This window comes from Cebus imitator, unplaced genomic scaffold (assembly GCF_001604975.1).
Source record: "Cebus imitator isolate Cc_AM_T3 unplaced genomic scaffold, Cebus_imitator-1.0 Scaffold476, whole genome shotgun sequence".
Classification (NCBI taxonomy): Eukaryota; Metazoa; Chordata; class Mammalia; order Primates; family Cebidae; genus Cebus; species Cebus imitator.
The window spans coordinates 1,043,498-1,061,770 of NW_016107791.1; the positions used below are offsets into that span (position 1 = coordinate 1,043,498).

At 42.9% G+C, this 18,273-nt stretch overlaps 2 protein-coding genes across 2 annotated transcripts in view; one reads left to right on the forward strand and one right to left on the reverse strand.

The window, feature by feature from the left end:
* MCFD2 (multiple coagulation factor deficiency 2, ER cargo receptor complex subunit) overlaps nt 1-3,506 on the reverse strand; it is an 11,903-nt gene extending 8,397 nt beyond the window's left edge. The window contains exon 1 of the mRNA XM_037732874.1: nt 3,418-3,506. The gene's annotated coding sequence lies outside the window, so the exon portion shown is untranslated. The remainder of the gene's footprint in view (nt 1-3,417) is intronic.
* Nucleotides 3,507-4,559: 1,053 nt separating this feature from the next.
* Nucleotides 4,560-18,273, forward strand: part of TTC7A (tetratricopeptide repeat domain 7A) — a 154,838-nt gene continuing 141,124 nt past the window's right edge. Inside the window, exon 1 of the mRNA XM_017512742.2 lies at nt 4,560-4,639. Within this exon, the coding sequence (XP_017368231.1) occupies nt 4,560-4,639 (80 nt within the window). The remainder of the gene's footprint in view (nt 4,640-18,273) is intronic.

Sequence of the window (18,273 nt, forward strand, 5' to 3'; positions counted from 1 at the left end):
AAAAAAAAAAAAAAAAGTGTCCAGACCCTGACAAGGCCACTGCCACCGTACCTGGTACCAGAAAACAAGGTTTGAGGTTACTCCTAGCAGTGACTGCCTAGGCCAGAGCAGAACAACCTGTTCTGACCACACATCTTAGAGTTCTGGGACAGGAGGGATCAGAGAAGAGAATCCAGCTCCTCCCAAGCCTTTCAGTCTCATTTACATCAGATGTCCCTTTCTCCAGTAAGGCCTTTTCAGTTTCAAGTCTAGGTAGGTATACTGCCCCCAAGTGCTTCCTTTTAGAAGGCTCCCATCCATAGTTAATGACAGCGGCAAATGAATTCTTTATTTTCTTTTGTGTGTGTGTGTGTGTGTGTGTGAATGAATTCTTGAAAAACTGCCTTGATTACTCGTCAGTGCCCCTTGCTGGACTGGATTCAAGAAGGCTTGGACTAAATCCATATTCCCAACATCAGGCACAGTGCCTGGAACAGAAGCAGCTGGTTCTTAGCATATGTGCCATGGTCCTTAGGGAGCTGGGGAGATTACCACCCTTGCAGATATGCTGCCAATTTTTAATATCACTGTAACTGAAGATGAAAGTTTTCTTTTGGAGATATCTATCATGGAACCCGTGGCACCATTTCCTTCAACTATGTGAATGGATGCTTAGTACATCAATTCAGTGTGTGTGTGTTGGGGGCAGGGGGTATTCTATTTATATAACACCAAAAAGCAACCAAGTGATTGATAATATAGTAACTATGAGTCCAAATGATCCCTTCTTTAAGGGAGGCAGGATAAAGGCCAAGAACCATAGATTTTGAACTTGTCTCATTTTGGTTTGCTGTTGCAGGTTTCTAACCATTAGAATCCAACAAAAAACAAATCAATAAACACACAGAAAAAAACCCCTCCAAGTGGCGCATTGAAAACAGGGAATCTTGCTGGGCATGGTGGCTCATGCCTGTAATCTCAATACTTTGAGAGGCTTAAGCAAGTGGATCATTTGAGCCCAGGAGTTCAAGACCAGCCTGGACAACACGGCAAGACTGCGTTTCTAATTTAAAAAAAAAAGAGAGAGAGAGAGAAAGGAAGGAAGGAAGGAAGGAAGGAAGTTGGGGGAGGGAGGGAGGAAGGGAGGGAGGGAAAGATAGAAAACAGGGAATCTAACTGCCACCTAACAAATTAAACTGCTCACAGTCAAAAGAAAGCATAAGCAACTTCCTCTGCCCAAATAACAGGTTGCATCATCCATGCTCTAACCACTTAGCTCAAGGCCATGGGCAAACAGCCTGAAGATAAGCCCCAGCTGACTGTCCTCCTTTAGGAAATGATAAAGGCCACGCTGAAGAAAATCCCAAGGGAGGAGAAATTTCTGCAAAGGGACTTCAGAGCACAACCCATACCTTGAGACAGCCCTCACAAGGCGCAGCATCAGTCCTGGGAGGGAAGTGCTGGACCAGCAGCAGCAGTGGGTTTCCCAGTGCCTTGGCTGTCACAGAGCTCCCCTCCGGCTCTGCCAGTGTCTTCCTGTACCATAGCCTCTGCTCTGACTGATTCCATCTGTCCATCTCCACCTTCCTTTCAGGACGGCTCAAATGTCACCTCAGGATTTTCCAGCCAACATCAATTGCTCTCTCATCTGACCTCAGTCTGCAGCCTCTCACATTCATTTGACCTGAACCTATGATCACAGGTTGTTCTCCTTTTCCATTTTTCTCTTTTCCTCTCTCTCTGAGAGTCAAGACCCTATCTCTTCTCTCATTTACCTTACTGATCTCTGCTGAGCTGACCTGGCTCATGGTTGAATAAGGGCAGTGAGTCTTGGCACCTATGTGTATGGTTCCCTATCCCACAGTGGATCTAGCCTAAGATGGAACTTCCTTTGGAGCCTTCCGGTGGTTTGACCTGGCCCAACCCTTCCCTCCTGTTGTGTCATTACTCCTCTCAGCACTAAGAGTTTGGAGCCAGCATTCCTGCCAGCAGCTGGTAGCAGCTTCTCCCTCAGGTCAGGGGCCCTTAAGAATTCAAACCCAAAGCAGCCACACTCACCAACATCCAGACATCCTGTACCCACAGCCAATGCCAAAGAAAAACTCTGACCAGTACTTTCTCACTTACCCCTGTCATGGTCCTGGACTGAAGGCAAGAAAATAACCAACTTCCTAGGCTAAGGAAATCTCAACACGGGATGAGGGCTGAGAATTGGTTCTAGAAAAGCAGGCATTTAATGTTAATAACTTGATCTATTTGTTCATCTGGGGAGCCCAAGGAGCACCCATGCTTCATTTATACATTTAATTACCGTACCAACAGCACAAGGTACTGAAGATAGCACTGTGACCTCAACAAACTCCTCTCACATAGATTACAGCCTCGTAGAAAAGAGAGACCAGCAGGCAGACACCCATGGGGTACCACAAAAGCCCCGAGTCACACCTTAAGTAATACATGAAGGATAAGGATTATTTTAACCAAAGGACAGTGCCTCAGACATAAGGAACATATTGAAGGAACATGTAAGTCCAGAAGGAACTTGTTCTGATCTAAGAACCAAAAAGATTCGGTATAGTCGGAAACACAGTAGAGCCGAGTCAAATGAATCTAAAGTTAAAAGAAGACAGGTCATGAAGGGCTTTGCAAGCCCTGTTCAAGAGGTTGGAAGAGAAATGAGAATCCACAGAAGGGCGGCAAGGGAATAGGAGGACGATTCTGGTGACATGATCAGATTTCTGTTTTAAGATCATGGGTCTGGCTCCTCTGAATAGAACAAACTACAGAGGATCAAGAGAGATGCAGGGATCATCAGGAAGATACTGGGGTGGTCCAGAGGAGAAAAGGTGGCCTGAACTAGGTAGGGCAGAGGCATGGGAGTGGAGAATGAACGTATCCAAGACAGCTCTGCAAGGGATTAGATGTGGGTGGGTAAAGGAGTGCAGCAGGTGAGAATGACGCCCAGGTTTCTGGCTTGGGCACCTGGGTAGATGGCAGTGTCATGCCCAGAAAGGAAACACAACAGGAGATCAGCTTCCCCCGCCGGGCCCGACAGGACCTGTGGTCTCCCCCAGAGGAAGATAGGGGAACCAGGAACAGACAGAAAGTAACGCCTCCGGCCCGGCTTTTGGGCCAAGGCAGGAGCAGCATCCACCCGGAACAGCTGGTCCCACAGGCCGATCCTAGCCCCCAGGGACCAGAGAAGGGGGCGGAGATCTGCCCAGACGGCCCAGTCTAGCTCCAGAGCTAGCGGTGGGACACAGGCTTCTGCCCCGGGAGACAGGCCGTGCTCCTAGCTGGCTAAGCGTCCCAGGACAGCCTGGAGACCCAGCCCCAGCCCCCAGGCTGCTCCTGCCTCTCATCTTGAGCCCAAGCCCCCAACTCACAAGAGAGGAGCCGGGATTCCGACCCCTGCGGACTGCGCGCTGGTTTACTCACCCTTATGGTCTCCGCCGAAGTCGCGAAGTCCTCCGGAGCGTGAGCCTTGCCAGCCCCCGTCCCCAGAACGCTCTTCTCGGCTTCGCTCCGCCCCGCCCCCGTCCCATCCGGCCTGCTCTGCACACGCGCAGTCCGTGTCGCCCGCTCATTGGCGACGCGGGGCCCCTCCCGCTGCCCCGCGGCTGGCTGTGAGGACGGCTCCCGTAAGTCCACGTGTAATGGCCGGCGCCCAACGTTGGCGGGACTGAGGCAGCCCTTCTACGTGCTTTCTCGAAGGCGACACTCGGTTCCACTCCAGTTGGGCCGCTGGATGCTCTAGGGGCCCAGCAGTTTGCTAGGCAACTCCGGAAGCCGTCAGGAATGTAATTCCACGTGGGACGTAGGATGGCGGCTGGGGCTGACTCCAAATCCCGCTCCCAGCTCTGCTCCACTTCTCCTATACTGGGCTCTTGGTTCAGGTTTCTTGGTTCCTCCTGCTGCAAGTTGGGAAGAAAGATAATAGGAATGCTAATTCCTTTACTGATGAAACTACCAGAAGACCGTGGAGCCGGCCTTGGATCGTATGTTTCAAGATTGGCCTGCTTCCAGCTTCTGCCCGCTCCACTGCACAAGCCGCGGTAGCCGCTGTACTCTCGCTTCCACAGGAGTCCCAGCAGGACTATGCGACCCAGTTCAAATACCATCTTCCCTGTACCGTTCGTGAAATCAGCAGCTTTTGTCATTCAAGAGACGACAAATCACTTAAAAACAGACCCATGAACAAATAAGGAAACGAGTACATCATCCCTGTATAAGCCTGCCCTTAACACCTGTGCTCCTATACAAGATTAACATTCAGTGAGTATCTATTGACCTGATGGATAAATGAATGTAGGACGGTCGTCTTTTAAAGCCGTCCTCCCATTTTTGTTTGTAAAAGTACATAATCGGTTTTCAAATGAGCCTGGGTCCGGACAGGAAAGACAAAGTGGCTAGGTAGCTAGATGCCTTGAAAGTTGGCCAACACCACTGACATTGACTGTCTCGTTCCTTTTCCCAACTTCATCTGAGATTGATATCTGTCAACCGTATCCCAGAGAAAAATCCCATAATCCCTAAATTCGGTTTTTCTTTTTACCTTTTTTTTAAACAAATGAGTCTCTATGTTGCCCAGCTTGTCTCGAACTCCTGGCCTGAAGCAATCCTCCCGCCACCTCCACCTCCCAAAGTGCTGGGATTACAGGCCTGAGCCACTGCGCTGGGTCAAAGAATCCCTGAGTTTTGAGGAAACCGTATTAATGCAAGACCTCTTCGTCTTTCTTTACTCTGAATTTTGGGTTAGGTTTATCTAGTTCCTTCTTCTACCCTGCACCTGCCATTCATCCATCTCCTCATCCATTCATCCATCCCCCCATTTGTTCATTTATTCATTAATTCAATAACACTTTTTGAATATCTTTTATGTACTGGGCACTATACTAGGAGCTACTAGAGATACAAATAAGATAAATGAAGTGTCAAGAAGCTAGCGTCTGGTAGATGGATGAAGCACTAGCCAGTGCTTTCATTTTTTTTTTCTATGGATGCCATCCTTTGTTATGTCTCTCTTGAATCAACAATCACTCCCTCTGTACCAGATAATTCCCATCAGCATATAAACTTGCTCTTGTTCCTCCCTCAGCATGCTACTGAAACTGCAATCCGCATGCAAATCCAGTGGTCTCTCTGATCTCTTGTTTTGTTTGCCCTCTCAACACTGTTTTATCAAAGCCAACCACTCTCAGTTTGAAACAGTTTCTTCTCTTGTTTTCTGACACCATGCACTTTGGGTCCTCCTGCTACCTCACTGGTTATCCTATCTTGGGCTTCTTAATTGGCTTCTCAGCCTATAAATATCAAAGTGTCCAGGGTTCTATCCTGAGTCACCTTCTCTCTGTCTATCCAGTCTCCCTGTGGGAATTTACCTAGTCCTGTGCTTTAGATACCGGTTGTAAGTAGATAACTCCAAGATATGTCTCTCTGACAGTGACCTCTCTGTAATTCCTAACTCCTGTAAATCACTGCCTGCTTGACGTCTCCATCTGAATGTCAAACTGGCATCGCAAACTTAATATGTCTCCCCAAAATCTTGATTTTTTACCCCTAAACCTGCACCTCTCTCAGTCTTGTTCATTTTAGTAAATGTCACTGCTACTCATTCTGTTGTTCAGGCTAAACTTCTATGAGCTATTCTTGAGTTCTCTCATTCCTTTACCTTAAATTCTTCAGCAAAGCCTGTTGATACTATCAAAGTATATCCTCAGTCTTTGATGACTTCTTTCCACGTCTACTACTTAACCATTCTAGTCCAGTAGCTGATGATGCTACTGGATTACTTGAGAGAGAGCTTCCTAACTGACCTTCCTGCTTCCGTTCTTGCCCCACTGTAGTCGGTGAGTGAGAAGCTACCTTTGATTAAGCCATTTTATAGGTGGGTGTTCTGTAACTTGTAGCTTAACCCATTTCTAACCGGCAAATAATTTGGTACCAGAAGCAGGATGCTAAAAACAGATACTAAAATGTGGAATTGGCTAACTGGAGATTAAGGTAGCCAGTGTTAAAGACTCTATTTCAAACTGGAAAGTTGGTGACCCTTATAAGCAGTAGAGAAACTGTCACTTGCTGGACCTTGGGTATGGGCCATAAGCCAACAAAAGCTGAAGTTTTGGAGAAATCTCAGGAGCAATGTAGAGCATTAGTAAGTGTTGCCTTTTTTTAGTAGCTTTCAGCAAAATCCTTCAAGAGAAGGGCAACTCTAGATTAGAAATAACTGATTTGAAAGCAGAAATTAAAGAAAGTAAGGACTTGGTAAGAGAGGATCTCTTTACCTGCAACCTGTTATTTAAATTGGCCAAGAGTCTCATAACTTGGAACCTTGCTGAAATACCCCATTTATTTTGTGTACTCAGGCTGAAAGAGACAAAGAGGCAGCTTTATCAGGAGCTAGGATGGCCATCCCAAGATACCAGAATGGCCTCTAGGTGGCATCTCTTTCCTCAGCTGTTTTGAATTGTCTCAAAACAGTGTTTTGCCTATGTAGGGGATTCCAGAGTGGATAAGAATAGGGGTGAAAATAAGATTTCAGTTTACACCTTTTAATATTGCTTTCATTTTGTAAACTATATATTAATTTGGAAAAATAAATTGAAAATTATTTAATAAAAAAATTTAAAGACTCTAGATAGGCTAGGTGCAGTGGCTCATGCCTGTAATCCCAGCACTTTGGGAGGCTGAGTCAGACGGATCACCTGAGGTCAGGAGTTCGACACCAGCCTGACCCACATGGCAAAATCCTGTCTCTACTAAAAATACAAAATTAGCTGGGCCATGGTGGTGCATGCCTGTAATCCCAGATACATGGGAGGCTGGAGTGGAAGATATGCTTGAACTTAGGAGGCGGAGGTTGCAGTGAGCAGAGATCTCACCGTTGCACTCCAGCCTGAGCGACAAGAGCTAAATTCTGTGTCTAAATAAATAAGACTCTAGATAAGTTACTTATGATTACTATACATTAAACTCATCGGAATTCTTTTTTTTTTTTTTTTTTGCCAAATCCTAACCACTAGACCACCAGGGATCATCAGAATTCTTAACAAATGATTGAGGGAATCCTGTGTCCCTAAAATCTTAAGCCTGGTCAGCAATAGCCTGTTGCTGTTCAGCCCTGTGGTAATCTCTGAACCCTGGAATTCCTTCGAACAGGGAGTGGGAGGCAAAAGGTGTGTGTTCTGCACAACCAGAGGAAAGATCAACGGTGCAGCTCCCAGATTCTCCCACTGAGAACTTTATACACTGCCACCACAAAAAAGCTATAGTTTCTTTGTTTAGGGAAAGGATCTTGCTCTGTCACTCTTGCATTACATGAGGGCAACCTTAAAGGGTTGCATGTTCTAGCCTCCCTTGTCAACTGGGATGGGCTTTGTATTTCTCTCCCCCTTATTCATAGTTTTGATAAGGGTGAACTGGTGTTGAAAGCTTGGAATTATGCCGTGTGTTGGGGTATTCTGAATTCAGATATACTATAAACTGGAATGGTGAAAACGATGGCCATCTGCATTTAATGACCTTGCTGCTTCCATCTCTGACTTTATCAAAGCACACACCACTCTTAATGAAAAGTCTGACTGTTGATTTCTTCAAATTCGAAATACATATACCTTCCCCTAATAAGTCACATGCATTAGCATTCCTTAATATCCCTTTTGTCTCCCTCTCCTCTCCCATCATGTTGTTCTTGTTTGGGTTTTTTGACATTAGTTATTCTAGATAAACATTCTCTTTTTCAGTCTTAGCCTTTCTTTTTTCTTTTTTTTTGATTGAGTCTCGCTCTGTCACCCAGGCTGGAGTGCAGTGGTGCGATCGCAGCTCACTGCAACCTCTGCCTCCCGGGTTCAAGCAATTCTCCTGCCTCAGCCTCCCAAGTAACTGGGATTATAGGTGACCACTACCACGCCCAGCTAATTTTTTGTGTTTTTAGTAGAGATGGGGTTTTCACCATGCTGGCCAGGTTGGTCTCGAACTCCTGACCTCAGGTGATCGGCCTGCCTCGGCCTCCCAAAATGCTGAGATGACAGGCATTAGCCACCATGCCTAGCCTTAGTCTTAGCCTTTTTTAAAAATAGATAAATTTATCAAAAATTTTGATCACCCTGACATCCCCTATCTCTTGAAGTTTCTCCTAAACTTGCCTATCTACTTGAACACTTCATTCAAAGGCATTTTCATTGTGAATTTTGTGTGGCAGACTTCTGAGGTCTCCCCTGCCTGAGAATATTTTTATTACTCTCACATTAAAATGAAAATTTGGCCGTCTACAAAACTTGAGAGTTCTTTTCCTTCAGTACGTAAAGAAATAATATATGATCATAAGAAAAACTATATGATCATTTAAAAAAGGCATCTGACAAAATTTAATGCTTATTCATGATTTTTAAAAAAACTTTCATCAAACTAGTATTAGAGGGATAGGCTCTCAACCTAACAGGGCGTCTGTTAAAAATCCACAGTTGATATTCTTATAGTGGAAGACTGAATGCTTTTCCCTTAATATCAGGAACAAAGCAAAGATGTCCACCTTCAACACTATCGAAAGTGCTTTAGTGTATTAATTATACTAGAACTTAAAGCCATTGCAGAATAAGATATAAAAGGCATACAGACTGGGAAGAAAAAGCAAAACAGTCTTTATTCACAGATAATATGATCACGCAGATAGAAAATCCTTTAAAAAACCCAGAAAAAAGCTACGAGAACTATTTATTTAGCAATGTCACAGGATACAATATACAATTAATGGCATTTCTATATATGATCATTGAGCAAGTAGAAATGGAAATGCTTAAAATACCATTACAATAGCATCCCAAAACATGAAATACTTAGGGGCAAGTTTAATTTAATTATTTTATGCATAGTTTCTTTAAATAGTCTGATAATTCTGTTCTCTGAAGTTCTTGTGCTCTAGTCGTGTAATGGTGGCTACTCTTTTGTCTCTTGTCAAAGCATAACTCAAAGACAATAGTTATCTTCATGCAAATGATATACCGACTTTAAAGAAAATAGTTATTAAACTATATCAGCAAGAAAAGGATTTATAAGACATAAGTCCCCAACCTTTTTGGCACCAGAGACCAGTTTCATGGAAGACAGTTTTTCCATAGAAGTGGTGGGAGGAGCAGTGGTTTCAAGATGAAACTGTTCTACCTCAGATCATCAAGCATTAGTTAGATTCTCATAAGGAGTGCGCAACCTAGATCCTTAACATGCAGTTCATAATAGGGTTTCGGTTCCTGTGAGAATCTCATGCCGCTGTGCTGATCTGACACCGACAGGAGCCAGGAGCTCAGGCAGTGATGCTCGCTCACCCGTTCACCCACTGCTCACCTCCTGCTGTGCAGCCTACTTCCTAACAGGCTGCTGACCCGTACTAGTCCAGGGGCTGAGGACCCCTGTTTAGAGATATGGGAGATAACAAGAAAAAACTAAAGACATTCTGGGAACAATACGTTTTTGGATTTTTTTTTTTGGTTTTATATTTGAGTGGAGGAAAACTGATTAGCTGGCATCCAGCAAAGAGTCTAGTCTGTGAAGTGTGCCCCTGAGCAGGCTGACTAGGGTCATCAGACAACAACTTTAGCTACTTACAGATTCTGATGACCTGGAGATTTAAACCATTATTTGTGCCAGGCTGATACTGTAATGTTGCATTAGGCCTGTACTACTTCCCTCCTCAGAATTTTTCAGCTCTCACTCATGGTGGATTATTTCATTGAGCTTTTTTTTTTTTTTTTTTTTTAAGACGGGGTTTCACCATGTTAACCAGGCTGGTCTTAAACTCCTGACCTCAGGTGATCCGTCTGCCTTGGCCTCCCAAAGTGCTGGGATTACGGGCGTGAGCCACCACATCCAGCGTATTGAGCATTTGTTGTAATTTTTGATGATGGCTTCATTTTTAGTGGGGCTTTGTGTATGGGAGTCCTATGTGGCCTGGGTTGAGGCTGCGTTTCCTCAAAGAGATTTTATATTTGCTTCTATCTGCCTGGTATACATTTTTAGTTATGTTTTTAACTTGTTGGTCCCTGGTTTACATAGGTAGTATTAGACTAAACTCCAGACCTGAGTAAGGGCAGATGTAATTATAAATTCTCAGGGGAAATTTGTTTTTCCCAGTCAAAGGGTTAGGCCAAGACATACAGCTTTACTGGGTTTATCTGTGCATCTCTGCGAATTTTGTTTCTGGTTTATATGTACTTCAATCCCTGAAGGCGTGAGAGATAGAAACCAGAGTTTTTTCTGTTCTCTCACTCAACAACAAAAAACACAGAAGACTTCTGTACCAAAATGTGTGTGTTGGGGGATTCTTCCCACATTCCAGCAAGCTATCAATTCTGCAGCAGACACCAGCTGGGGGGCCTCCAATTCAATTCAATTCTAATGCCATCTACCTAGAGATAGCCTGAAAAGCCGCAGTTTGAGGGTTCATCTCCTTCCTGCAAGTCCAAGGTCCCTAAAACTTCTGACTGAACAGCTTCCAGATGGGGTTCCGAAGATCCCCTCTTTATTACAGTTTATTACAAAGGATATTTTAAAGTATGCAAATAAACAGCCAGATGAAGAGATACATAGAGCTAGGTCTGGAAGGGTCCTGAGCACAGGTGCTTATGTCCCGGTGGAGTTGGGGTATACCATCCTCCTGGCCCATGGATGTCTTCTCAGTCATCTTCCCGTCAGCCTCCATGTGTTCAGCTCTCTGGAAGCTCTCCAAACCCTGTCCTTTTGGGGTTTCATGGAGGCTTTATTACATAGGTACAATTGACTAAATCATTAGTCATTGGTGATCAACTTAAGCTTCAGCCCCTCTCTCCTCCCTGGAGTCTGGAGGTGGGGCTGAGAGTCCCAACCTTCTAATCACACCTTGCTTTTTCCAGTGAAGAGCTGCCATTCTTAAGTTACCTGGGGGCTGCCAGCCATCAGTCAACCATTAGCTTACAAGAAGACATCACTGGAGTCTCTAAGGATTGTAGGAGTTGTATGCTAGAAAACAGGGTCAAAGACCAAATATATATTTCACAATATCACAGAAGGTATAGGCCTTGGAGAGTCCTAGCCATATGAGAAAGTATCAGATCTGTCTCTTCTCTTTTTAACCCAAAATTTCTTCTCCTGTTGCTGTCTCCATTAAAACTCAGCGTTGGCCAGGTGTGGTGGCTCATTCCTGTAATCCGAACACCTTGGGAGGCCAAGGCAGGAGAATCACTTGAGCCCAGGAGTTTGAGACCAGCCTGAGCAACACAGGAAGACCCTGTCTCTATAGAAAAGTGTTTTTAAAATAGCAGGCATGGTGATATGGGCCTGTAGTCCCAGCTACTCAGGAGGCAGAGGTGGGAGGATCACCTGGGCCCAGGAATTCAAGGCTACAGTGAGCTATGATCCTGCCACTGCACTCCAGCCTGGGTGACAGAAGGAGATCGGTGAGATTCTGTCTCTTAAAAAAGATTTTAAAAGGGGGACAACAAAAACAAAATTTCAAAGTCCCTGTAAAGCAGTAAAACTATAAACCCCCCAGGGAAGCCTTAGTATCAGCTCATCAACATTATTCCCTTCTCTCCACCAAGTTAGCTCTTTCTTAATTTTTTGAATATTGAGAATTTTCCTTACTTTCTTGTGAACTTAGCTTTCCAATTAACTGAAAGTTTGGGTTGTACATTTATGGAATTTAATCATATTTGTGAAGAATTTATATTTTGTATATGAGTATAATATGTTCATATTCTAAAGAAAAATTATAAAATATACTGAATATGAATGTTTAAAATATGAGAAGAAGATTTGAAGAAAATCTTGATTAGAAATATTCCATGTGAGCATGTTTCACTTAGTCTAATCTGGAAGATAAAAGAAAAAAAAAATATTCCATTTGATATTCATAAGAGTACCTTACTATTTATTGGATATCTTTTTTTATTTTTCCTGGAGATAGGGTCTCGCACTCTCACCCTGGCTAGGGTGCAGTGCAATCTCAGTGCATTGCAGCCTCAACCTCCTGGAATCAAACTATCCTCCTGCCTCAGGCCCCGGAATAGCTGGGACAACAGGCACACTGCCACCAAGCCTGGCTTATTTTTGTATTTTTTGTAGAAAAAGGGTTTCACCATGTTGCCCAGGCTGGTCTCAAGCTCTGGACTTAAGCAATCTGCCTGTCTTGGCCTCCTAAAGTGCTAGGGTTACAAGCGTTAGCCACTGTGCCCAACCTTCATTGGATATTTTCAAGAGTACTCTTAGTTTTTGGTAAATCATACATTTGGCAAATGGGGTAGCTTGGATATTGAACTAACTAATCCTTCAACAGATTGGTTTATTTATTTCAGTAATGAAGGAGTGTCTCACTATGTTGCCCAGTCTGGATTTGAACTTCTAGGCTCAGGCAATCCTCCTGCCTCAGTCTCCTGAGTAGCTGGGACTACAGGCATATGCCAACACACCCACTTGGTTTTTTAGCAATATGTTGAGCCAGGCACAGTGGCTCATGCCTGTAATCCCAGCACTTTGGGAGGCTAAGGCGGGCGGATCACTTAAGGTCAGGAGTTTGACACCAGCCTGGACAACATGGTGAAACCCCATCTCTACTAAAAATACAAGAAGTAGCCAGGCATGGCGGTGGGCACTTTTAATCTCAGCAACTTGGGAGGCTGAGGCAGAAGAATCTCTTGAACCTGGGAGGTGGAGGTTGCAGTAAGCTGAGATCGCACCACAGCACTCCAGCCTGGGCGACAAAGCAAGACTCTGTCTCAAAATATAAATAAATAAATAATAAATAAAATATTGACACATCCCTGCTCAGAATAAATTAACCGATCAGCTTATTCATTTGATGTGAAAAGGCAATTCACAAACAAGCTCCTAAGTTGACTTCTCCCCTGCCACCTACCCCCAAGAAAACCACATTTATTTTTTATTTTTCTCTAAGCAGCATTACATTAATAACTGATTCTGGCTAGGGAAAGACCATCTGAAACTCCTTAAAAGGGATTAAAAGTCAATGGAAGATAAAAATAAAGTGGCTTTTGTGGATGAAACCCACACTTCCTAGGTGTTCAGCATACCAGTTCCACAAGATTCCTTTCTTAAAAACCATTCTGACTTGGGTTCTTAGATACGCTACAATAGTGCCACCCAGGTGTCAGCTAAGATCTTATTTTTTTGGAGGTCTGTGTATAATGGGACCAGAATTAGTCAGTTCCACAACCTGGAAAGTTTGGGTTTGTCCTGTAATATCTGCTCATTCTCCGAGACTTACTCACTTGAGGTGCCCTTAGCTTCTTATTTCTGTGTCTGTTTTGCTTCCCAGCCTGCTCCCTCATCAGTGAGGATGCAGAAATCAGCATTTCTTAGCATTCCCACCACAGAAGAAGCTCCCACACAGAGCAGTTGTGAGTCGTGAAGACTTGACTGAAGCCTTACCATCTCCTCAGAGTGGGGCAGTGCTGGATAGTCAGGGATCTTTAGTTAAGTTTGGTTTAGTTCCACAACACTTACTGAGTATATGCTATTGCTTAGATACTGTGCTAAACAATGGAGATTAGAGTAAATGATACTCACTAACCTTAAGATACAGTCTAGATGGGGAGAGAATGTAAAATAATGTGATAAATGCTTGTTAGAGCCCAGGTTGCCATGGGAGTACACAATGGGGCACTTAAGCCTATGGTGAGGGTAGGAAGAGTCAAGGAAGACTTCCCTCTGATAAAATAGAGGAGTGAATAGATGAGCCTTCTCCTGGATCACAGCTGAATGTCAATTGGTCTGGGTTGAGAAAATCTCAAGCCCTGATTTTTTGAATAAGGTGATTTCAGATTGCTAGAGCCCCCCAAGTGCCTAGAAAAAGCAACTGGACATCCTTTCAGAAGAATGTAAAATTATCCTAAGCCTCAAATGATTTCTACAGTAATTTTTCAAATGCAGTGTCCTACACAATTAAAGACAACTAGAAGAAAGAACAAGATCAGAATCAAAAAGAGTAACAAATCCCAAGGAAAGTTAATGAAAAGAATCTAAGCTAAGCACATTAAAATAAGTCTGTAGAAAGTCAAAGAAAAAGAATATTAAAGATACAAGAGGAAAAAAAGATTATTTTTAAAGAAGGAACAGACAGATAGCTGACTTCTCACAACAGTGGAAACCAGAAAACAGTGTATCTTCAAAGTGCGAAAGAAAACTGCTCACCTAAAATACCACATCCAGCTAAAATATCCTTCAAGAGTAAACATGAAAAGATATTTTTAGAAAAAAAAGAAAAGTGATTTATACACCAGCAGAAACACTATATATATTTTTCTTTTTTCTTTTTTTTTTCTTTTCTGAGACAGGGTCTCACTTTGTCACACAGGCTGGAGTGTAGTGGTGCAATCATGGCTCACTGCAGCCTTATGTCCCTGGGCTCAAGTGATCCTCCCACTTCAGCCTCCTGAGTAACTGACCACAGGCATACCCACACCACCACGCCAGCTAATTTTTGCATATTTTTTTAGAGATAGATAGGTTTTTGCCATGTTGCTCAGGCTGGTTTCTAACTCCTGGGCTCAAGTGATCCACCCATCTTAGCTTCCCAAAGTGCCAGGATTACAGGTGTGAGTCACTGCACCCAGCCTTGTGTCACTGTACCCAGCCTTGTATTAGTTTTCTATTTCTGCATAACAAATTACTACCAGTTTTGCAGCTTAAAATAACATCCATTTATCATCTCACAGTTCTTTAGATCAGAAATTTAGGCAGGTTGTAAAAAAACATTACCAAAAAAGAAAAAGAAGTACAGGCAAGGATCAACTATGTCTTCCACTCAGAGTATCACAAGGCTAAAATCAGCATGTTCACTGAAACTAGAGTCTCATATGAGGCCCAAAGCATCTTTCAAGCTCAGGTGGTGGAAAGTGGTGTTAAAAAAAAAAAAAAAAGAAAGCAATTGGGCCATGTGGGGTGGCTCACACGTATATCCCAGCACTGTGGGAGGCTGAGACAGGTGGACTGATGAAACTCAGGAGTTTGAGACCAGCCTGGCCAACATGGCAAAACCCTGTCTCTACAAAAAAATATAAAAATTGGCCAGTTGTGGTGACACACACCTGTGGTCCCAGCTATTTGGGAGGCTGAAGTTGGAGGATGGCTTGAGCCCGGGAGGTTGAGGCTGCAGTGAGCTGTAATTGTACCAGTGTACTCCAGCCTGGGCAACATTGTGAGACCCTGTTTCAAAAAAAAAAAAAGTCCAAGGTTTGAAATCATATAAAGTTTATTGACTGGTATAATGCAGTTACACTGGCAGGGGTGGTGGTGGCGAGGGGGGGAGATTTTAAAAGCCACATTTATTTTGAAATTAAAACACTTCTAGTCATGCCTGCAATCCCAGCATTTTGGGAGGTCAAAGTGGATGGATTACCTGAGGTTAGGAGTTCGAGACCAGCCTGGCCAACATGGCAAAACCCTGTCTCTACTAAAAATACAAAAATTAGCCGGGCATGGTGGTTACAGGTACCTGTAATCTCAGCTGGTCAGGAGGCTGAGGTTGTAGAATTTCTTGAACCTGGGAGGTGGAGGTTGCAGTGAACTGAGATCACATCACTGCACCCCAGCCTGGGCGACAGAGTGAGACTCTGTCTCAAAAAATAAAATAAAAAAAAAAGCACTTCTAGGCCAGGAGCAGTGGCTCATGCATGTAATCCCAGCGCTTTGGGAAGCTTAAGGTAGGAAGACTGCTTGACGCCCAGAGTTCTGAGACCAGGCTGGGCAACATAGCCAGACCCTTCTCTGTACAAAATATTTAAAAACTACCTGGGTGTGGTAGTACACACCTTTAATTCTAGCTACTCGAGAAGCTGAGACAGGAAGATTGCTTGAGCCCAGAAGTTTGGGGCTGCAGTGAGCTGTGATGGCGCAACTGCACTACAGCCTAAGTGACAGAGCAAGAGCCTATCTCAAATAAATAGGCAGGGTGCAGTGGTTCACGCCTGTAATGCCAGCACTTTGGGAGGCCAAGGTGGGTGAATCACCTGAGGTCAAGAGTTTGAGACCAGCGTTGACCAATATGGCGAAACCTCATCTCTAAAAATATAAAAATTAGCTGGGCATGGTAGCACGAACCTGTAGTCCCAGATACTCAGGAGGCTGAGACAGCTGAATTGCTTGAACCCAGGAGGCGGAGGTTCCAGTGAGCCGAGATCACGCCACCACTCCAGCCTGGGTGACAGAGCGAGACTCTATCTCAAAAATAAAAATAAATAAATAACATGTAGGTCAAATAAGATACCACAAAGGAAATGTAAAAATGATTTTGAACTGAATGTTAATAAAATTTCTATGTATCAATGCTTATGGGGTACAACTAACACAGAGTAATGTATATCCTTAAATGCATATATCTTAAGAAAGATGGAAAATTAATGAGCTGAGATTGAATTTCAAAAAGCTAGAAAAATAAGATATGGGTTACTATATTATTATTCACAAAGATTCAAGGGATACTATATTATTATTCACAAAGATTCACTGCCCATCTCTGGGCATTGGTATTAGGCTGAGCCATATTTCTTGCTCTGGTCAGTTAAATGTGTACAGAAATGTTATGTGTCACAACTAGGCAGAAGTTTTAAGAATCAACATATGGTTCACCATATTATCTCTTTCCTTCTGCCATAATAATTGTCAGTGTTTTAAATAGTGGCTGCTTTGCTAGCTTGAGCTCCAGAATGAAGACAATGTGGAGAAGAACCCAGCCCACTGGATGGAACAGGTGGCACGAGTGAGAAACTAAGTTGCTGAAAGTCCTGGGATTTTGGGGGGAGTTTTTTACTATGTATCATAACCTAGCCTTTCCCTACTGTTATAGAAGTACAGAAGAAACTTATATACAATAAGATAAATGAAATAATTAAGGTAACAAAATTAATGAAGTGGAAAGCAACATGTAATAGAGAGGATCGATATACACAAAAGCTGGTTCTTTTAAAAAAAAAGTACTAAAATTTATAAATCTCTGGCAAATTATCAAGAAAAATTTTAAAAAGAGACAATGCACAAATAACCAATACCAGTAATGAAAATTCAGATGGCAGTATAAATTCTACAAACACCTAAAAGATAAGCAGATTTTATAATTACCTTCACGCCTAAAATGTAAAAAGCTAGATGAAATGTATTTGTAGGAAAAAAAAATTTACCAAAAATTGACCAAAAAAAAAAAAAATAGAAATGTGAAGTCCTATAATTTTTAAAGGAATCAGATCAGTATTTTTTTAAGCCTTCCCATAAATAGCTAACAGAAAAATAATGCTTTACACAAACTCTTTGGAGAAAAGAAAAAAAGTTATATACCCTCCAATTCATTTACAAAGCTATCATAATTTTGATAACCAAAAGCCAATAAAGACAGTTCCAGATGAGAAAATTTAGCCATATCTCATGAACATGGATACCAGAATTCTAAACAAAACACCTTATTAGCAAATCAAATCAATATATAAGAAGGAAAATACATATTGATCAATGGGGTAGACCGAATAATAGCCCCCAAAGATGTTTATATCCTATCCCTGAAATCTATGAATGTTATTTATTTAGGAGTGCAGTGGTGCAATCATGGCTCACTGCAGCTTTCAGTTGTAGCTTGGAATATAGGCATATGCCACCATGCCCTAGCTAATTAAAACTTTTTTAAAATAGAGACAGGGTCTGGCTATATTGCCCAGGCTAGTCTCGAACTCCTGGCCTAAAGTGATCCCCTCACCTCAGCCTCTGAAAGTGCTGGGCTTACAGCCATTAGCCACCATGCCCAGACTGAATGTTATTTTACTTGGCAAAAAGGACTTTGCAGACGTGATTAAATTGAGGACCTTGGGATGGGGAGATTATCTTGGATGATCTTCATGGCCCAATATAATCACAAGAGTCTTTCTAAGAGGGAAACAGGAGGATTAGAGTCAGAGAGTAGGTGCCCATGGAAGCAGAGGTTGGAGTGATGAGCTTTAAAGATGGAGGAAGGGGCCACCAGCCAAGGAATGCAGTTGGCCTCTAGAACTGATGTTCCCTTTTCATGTTTCTAGAGACCAACTGGTTCTTTGGGAAAAAAAATAATAAAATTGATAAATCCCTGACAAATTATCAGTAGTAGATTTCAGAAGAAATGCAGCTCTGCCAACACCTTGAGTTAGTCCATAAGACCCACTTCGGACTTCTGCCCTCAGGAATTGTAAGATAATGAATGCATGTTTTTCAAAGCCATTTAAATGTGTGCTAATTTGTTACAGAAGCAATAGGAAATTAATACAACTAAGTTGATTCTAGAAATGTGAG